This window comes from Diplotaxodon limnothrissa, linkage group LG3 (assembly GCF_057381915.1).
Source record: "Diplotaxodon limnothrissa isolate DT_005_m linkage group LG3, D_limnothrissa_male_GT1.1, whole genome shotgun sequence".
In the NCBI taxonomy this organism is placed as follows: Eukaryota; Metazoa; Chordata; class Actinopteri; order Cichliformes; family Cichlidae; genus Diplotaxodon; species Diplotaxodon limnothrissa.
The window spans coordinates 44,110,698-44,117,342 of record NC_140598.1 but is presented as its reverse complement, the minus strand read 5'-3'; the positions used below and the strand labels follow the sequence as shown (position 1 = coordinate 44,117,342).

Genomic DNA, 6,645 nt, shown 5'->3' with positions numbered 1-6,645 from the left:
ACCAGCGGTAGTACATTCCTTTATGTTGGTCCCCTCAGACACGCTTCAACTGCAGTTTCCTTCAGAGAAACATCCCCCTCCTGTCGGCTGAATAGTTTCATTAAACATGCTGGAGAGGTTCATTCAGATGGCTCTCAGGACTGCTGTTGTTGTCAAGCTCGACCGGCACAAAAATATATTTGGTTTAGTTTGCTTGGTGTGGAGGGAATCCACGTGGACCCGAGCTCGGACTGCATTTTGACTCTGTGTGAAGGCTTGAAGGCGTAGTTTGACCCCAGTGGCCTCCCGGTTGGTGCTTGACTCTGTAACCTGCGTCTGTGGGACTCCGTGAAGGGCCACTTGACTTAATGCTAGGTTGACGAGAGCTGGTTCTCCACCGACCTCTTCACTTCATCCCTTTCAGTGGATCTCAGCTGGTATTGTCAATGCCATGAGGAGCCCCCACATCTTGCCACTGATGAGTGCTTAGATGTATAGGTAAAGGCCTGGTGGATGCCTTTGTTTTCTATTAATGTTATGAAAGCCAACATTTACAAAACGAGCACACTGGAAATATTGGTTTTCATTCTACCTTTCCAACCCGAAATATTAACTCTTCCAGTTTCTTTCCACATTGATGAACATAGTACGGAGAAAAAGGCTTGTCAGCAGAGACTAGTCCTTTTCCCAGTAAGAGTCCTCACTACAGTTGAAACCAGTAGAAAAGCTGTCGTGTCCAAGCACCAGCCCTGCTTGGAACAGCATCTGCAGGTTGCAGAAGACTAAAACTGACCGGATGCACACAGTCACACGCTGCTTGTGTGTTCTCTCGGGGCAGGGCTGTAGCTGATGAGTGACAGCTCCGGCTCCGGCTCCAGCTCCGTTTCCGGCTCTGTTTCTGAAAGCATGCAAATGTTCTGGCACTCCGAAATGCTCTGCGAGGTTATTCCGAATTGCGTCCCATCGTCCGTCATGTCCTCCGGGTCCACTGCGAGCCTCCCGTTATCCCCCCTACCGCCATTGCGACAGTTACTGTTGCGGTCCACACCTGCCTTCCCGTGATCGCCCATAAGAAGAGGAGTCACGGCGTGTGAAGGGCATGGCGGCGGGACGAGGAGGGTTTTGCAACCCTGGCTGGCTGCGTTGGCCCCGACTTTGTACTGGCACCTGATGTAGCTGGAGAACGCTCTCCTGTAGGTCTTATTGAAGAGGGTGTAGACCAGAGGGTTGACTCCAGAGGAGATGTAACCCACCCAGACGAAGACGTTGAGGAGGTCGTGGAGCAGTGACTCGTTGCAGGAGTTGCTGCACAAGACGAAGGTGACGTTGGTGATAAAGAAGGGACACCACATGATGAGGAAGAGGAAAAAGACGATTCCTAGAACCTAGAAGAAGAGAGAGGGGGAAAAGGAAGAGGAGGAAAGAAAGAATAAGAAGAAGATAGTGAATAGAAAGTTTGCCAGTTTGAATACCTTCCAACCGAAACGTTCTTTTTCTTTCAATATCCCAGCGATTGCACCACTTCTAGTAGGATTTAAACTTATTTTACAGATATAAGAGGGCTTTGGTTTTCATCCAGAGTTAACCTGAATTTTCAGAGGACAATGCCAAGCCCGAGTCACACATTCAGCGACTCCAAGTCTTTTTACTCAAAGTGTCTGGCACAGAAACACGCCATTCAGAAGAGAAGTGATGATGATGCATTAAACGAGACATTAAATAGTTTTCAGACTTTGTAACCTTGTAACCGGAAGGTCGCCGGTTCGATCCCCGGGCTCTCTGTCCTGGTCGTTGTGTCCTTGGGCAAGACACTTTACCCTACCGCCTACTGGTGTTGGCCAGAGGGGCCGATGGCGCGATATGGCAGCCTGGCTTCTGTCAGTCTGCCCCAGGGCAGCTGTGGCTACAACCGTAGCTGCCTCCACCAGTGTGTGAATGTGAGAGTGAATGAATAGTGGCATTGTAAAGCGCTTTGGGTGCCTTGAAAAGCGCTATATAAACCCAATCCATTATTATTATTATTATTCAGAAAAGGCTACAGTATGCTATAACAACTGTATAAGGCAACCTTTTGGCAAACACATACAATTTGCTGTGTACACTGACCCCTAGTGGTCAAACAGTGGCGCACTTTTAAGTATTTACTTCTAGTCTAAGTAGTACTGAGCACTATTTGAACGTTTTTGACTACACCGCTGATGGTGTATGCCTGAGGATTATTACTTAGGAATCACCTTTTTAACTTAATGGTAAGTTTATTTTATTTTAACACAGCACAACCAAAGTAAGACCAAGTTAAAAAGCCTTTTGTTTGAAAGCTTTAGAGGTTTTTCCACCAAAGCATTCCGAAATTGAAATTGTTGGGGTGTGGATTTTGCTATTCTTGGGGTCATTGTCCTGTTGCATGACACAAAACATCTGCTTTTGTAGAGGTTGATCTCAGACTCGCAGACTTCAGTTGTTGTTCATCTCAGGTTGTGTTTAAGACCAAATATATACTTTTTAATGTCCTGATTTGTAAACCATTAAAACTTTAAGAGGGTGTACTTATTGCACATTTATCATTTACCCCCTGATTACTCCTTTTTATTCTCACCTTCGAGGCCCGTCTCTCATTTTTTATGGCCTGCATCATCCCCCGGCGACCGTGACTTGACGCATCACTCCGGCCCGGTCCAGCTGCCGGCGAGCTGAGCTGGGACGCCACCTCAGAGCTGGGAATGATGCTAATGCTATCTGAGGTGGAGGCGCTGAGCAGAATGCTGGGCTCTGTGCCCTTCAGGCAGCTCAAGGTGTTTCGTCTGCTTTGAGGAGGCGGGACCTTCAACTCTGAGCAAGGGGCAAAAAAACAACCATTTAAATTTCAAACTTTTGCCTTTAAAATGTTTTAGTGGAAAGCTGAATGGCTGGACTTGCACATGTTATCATTATGTGTCAACCAGAAAACTGCTGCCTGTACAGCCAGCCAATGAAAGAATGTCAAGTTTTCTATTAACACTGTAGCTGATATTTTGTAGGGTAGAGGCGAGATGAAAAGTTAAGGCACGAGCTGAATGTTTCATTTTCAATTTTCTGTGTCTGGGATTGGAGAGAGGATAAGATGGAAAATGGGCAGAGACTGCAGTATCATGCAATTTTATCTGAACTGGAGAAGCCAAGAAGCTTGGCCTGGAATGGGAAACGTCCGAGTGGCGCCCAAACTGATCAGATCAGATAGATGCTGTTTTCGCAGCAGCACAACAACATCTCAGGAAACAGCTGACGAAGTGTGCTTTCTGTTTTGCCTTACCCACTGTAAGTGCTCGGAGCTGGAGAAACTTTTTTGCAAAGCTTTGTCCTTCTGTTATTCCCGCTGAGCAACGTGGCCTACACGTGATTTACGATGACAATACAAACTCTTAGGTATCGAGAAATCCCTCTGGGAATCCTGTAATTATGCACTTCAAGAACATACAGTAATTATAGAAGCACTTGCCTTGTAGAGAGGTGTAGACCAAGCTCATTATTTCTAGTATCATAAACCTGAAAAACATCTGTTATGGGTTTTCTCATGCATAACTAAACTTAGAGAGCAGATGCATTTAATGAGGGAATACCTGATATCAAATGTTGAAAGATAAGCAGACTTGTTACATCAGGTACACCCTGTAGGTTTAGGTCTACCCTTCCTTCGGGATAGGTTGATCTTTTGCCTTCAGCCTGGATGGCCTGCAGGCTTCTAGAGACGTGAAATGGATTGAAGATGCCAGAATTGTGATCTAAAGCTATTTCCAAGAGCTGCTTCATCACATAAGAGAGAAGGGGCTCTTTGTATCCACTCTTGTGACCAGACCAAAGTCGTTCAACCTGTTTGAGTGCTTAGCTCACATATTTGTGTGAAAACAGCCGACGTTCACATAACTGATAAACAAGGATACAGCTGCACAGTTAACTGAATATCAATCATGTTTTGGACTTTCCATAATTAAATGAGCAACAATGAAATTGCTTAAAACCGAAAGCAAATTGAAAGCAAAACTCCCTAAACATTCATGGGCAAATCATTGCCGTTCCCTACACTGTGCAATGTGAGGCATCCAGAGTGGAGTCAGCTGATGCCGCCACACTACGTCTGTCCATCTCCCGCTCCCCGTCACTCGTGAACAAGCCCACGGCAAAACGCGTCAGCAGCAACTCATCCCTGACCCAGAGTGTACCCTCCTCACTATTCTCATTCCTGCCGCTTCACACTCGGCTAAAAAACGCTCCAGCGTGACCTGGAGGCCATCGCCCGACGAAGCCAACAGAACCACATCATCCACAAAAAGCAGAGACGAGATCCTGAGGTCACTGAAGTGGGACCCTTCTGCTACTTCTGTTCATAATAAATGTAAACAGACTCAATTAGGGGATCAATCAATACAATCAGAAGTAACAGGCAGATCTATAGATTTTTGTGAAGTAGGGTGATAGACCCATTGCCTTTACTGTACACCGATGAGTCATGCTCACCCACCTGAGCCAGAAAATGTCCTGTCATGAGAGCATGAGGGTGGGAATGGATGTTTGTGTCTGTGTGTGCCTGTATGTCTGTGTCTATATGTCAGGTTGGGTATCAGACGCCACCTCTCTGGGGACACCTCAGGCCCTCCAAGGTTTGGAGGCCTATCTCCACCCACCACCACTTCCCCTGCCGGTGGCGGACTCCCTCAGGTGTCGGTGTGTTGGTGGTTCTTTGTGTCTGGGGGTGGGCGTCCGGGTACACACCGGCTCACTCCCTGGCGGCCGCTTGTCGGGGCCTGGGGCCTGGGGCCCGCTCGGGCCCCCTTTGGAGGTGGGGTGCCCCCGGCCTCTCGGCCTAGGGCTCGGTCACTCAGGCGCAGCTGGGGGCCGGCGGAGCTCACGGGCGCGTCACTGCAACCCCCCCTGGCTTCTGCTCCGCGGCTGCTGGGTGAGCCCTCATCTGGGACTCTCCTCAGCTCTTACTGGAACAGTGGCGCGGCTGCCCCTCTGTTGGTCTTCCATGGTCTTTTGTGTTCTGGGGGCCTCTGGATGTCTGGAGTTTTGATCTCCTCCATACCCGCTTCACACCCTGGAGGACGGGGCTGAGGCCCCCCCACACTCCCTAGCAGATCATTACATGGAGAAACCTTTGGAATGCAAGCATGCTGATCCACACAGGTATGCACACATGGGTATTCACAGACGCGGACTAAAGCTTTCTTGGCTGCTGCCTCAAAGCACACTGTGCGCTGTCTATCTTGCGTGCTGCACAATATTGTTTATTACTTAGTAAATACTGATATCTATGACTAGCTAGTTTATTGTGATGGTGCTTTGTTTTCTCTATTATTATGTTGCTCTTTGTTGTTTGCTGTCTCCTCTGTTTGTTTGTTTGTTTGTTTGTTTGTTTGTTTTTTTCTCCATACAGGTGACCCAGGAGTTTTTTTTTTTTTTGTCTCTCTTCCCCCCCCTTCTCACCGTCTCTTCTCCCCTTTGGTTTTCTTTCTTTCTCTCCCCCTCTCTCTCTCATTCATTCCCCCTGTCCTATTTATTAAAAAAAAAAAAAAAAAAAAAAAAAAAAAAAAAAAAAAAAGACAAAGGATGAACTGAAGCTCTGCCATCACGTAATGTCGCATACTGCTGTTTCTGATGTCATTTAGAAAAAAAACAAAAAAAAAAAAACAAAAAAAAAAAAAACGCGTCAGCAGCAACTCATCCCTGACCCAGAGTGTACCCTCCTCACTATTCTCATTCCTGCCGCTTCACACTCGGCTAAAAAACGCTCCAGCGTGACCTGGAGGCCATCGCCCGACGAAGCCAACAGAACCACATCATCCACAAAAAGCAGAGACGAGATCCTGAGGTCACTGAAGTGGGACCCTTCTGCTACTTCTGTTCATAATAAATGTAAACAGACTCAATTAGGGGATCAATCAATACAATCAGAAGTAACAGGCAGATCTATAGATTTTTGTGAAGTAGGGTGATAGACCCATTGCCTTTACTGTACACCGATGAGTCATGCTCACCCACCTGAGCCAGAAAATGTCCTGACAACTCTCTGATAGAGCGACGTCCAGGACAGAGTACCACAAAATAGGGAAACAATGGCCAACCTAATTTTGAAAAAATAAAAATATCCCAAACACGATTCTAGTTTCTAGGCCATGATTTGACAAACAGGGTAAGAACTTGTTGTACAGTCAGAAGAGTTGATTCTTTTAGCTGCTGCTTTACTTGTGATGGATCCACATGCTTGAGTCTCAGAGGCTGGGTTTCAAACTTTCCCATATCAAAAATGGAGCTACTCAAAGTGAAGAGCTTTCTTATGTGTCTTAACACAGGGATATGTTGAAAGAGCACAGACACACATCACTTACAGAGGAGCCTCCAGTATCATAATTTTACCTTATGCTAATTAGAAATTGATTATCTGCATTTGTACAGTCTTGTCATACCAATAATGAAAGTGTTGAAGGCCCTGAAGCTAAAGACCAAGTCGAATAAGAAACCTAGGGTGTGTGTGCAATGAAGCATGCTGTTGGTGCTGAGCTGCTGTGGAGGCCTTCTTCATTATTAAAACACAAATTGAAATATGCCATGCTTAGGCGGTATGACTCAAACATCTCAAGAGTGGCAAAATAAAAATCCATCAATTTGTTTTGTGCTTCTTCTTGGTTTAAT

At 46.3% G+C, this 6,645-nt stretch overlaps 1 protein-coding gene across 2 annotated transcripts in view; it reads right to left on the bottom strand.

Annotated features, from left to right (window-relative positions):
- Window positions 1–785: 785 nt before the first annotated feature.
- Window positions 786–6,645, bottom strand: part of htr2cl1 (5-hydroxytryptamine (serotonin) receptor 2C, G protein-coupled-like 1) — a 40,900-nt gene continuing 35,040 nt past the window's right edge. Inside the window, exons 5-7 of one of the 2 annotated variants that reach the window (XM_085349418.1) lie at window positions 5,039–5,041; window positions 2,576–2,808; window positions 786–1,364 (exon numbers count right to left, since the gene is read on the bottom strand). In XM_085349418.1, the coding sequence (XP_085205544.1) occupies window positions 786–1,364; window positions 2,576–2,808; window positions 5,039–5,041 (815 nt within the window). The remainder of the gene's footprint in view (window positions 1,365–2,575; window positions 2,809–5,038; window positions 5,042–6,645) is intronic. The other variant, XM_085349419.1, reaches the window with a different exon arrangement.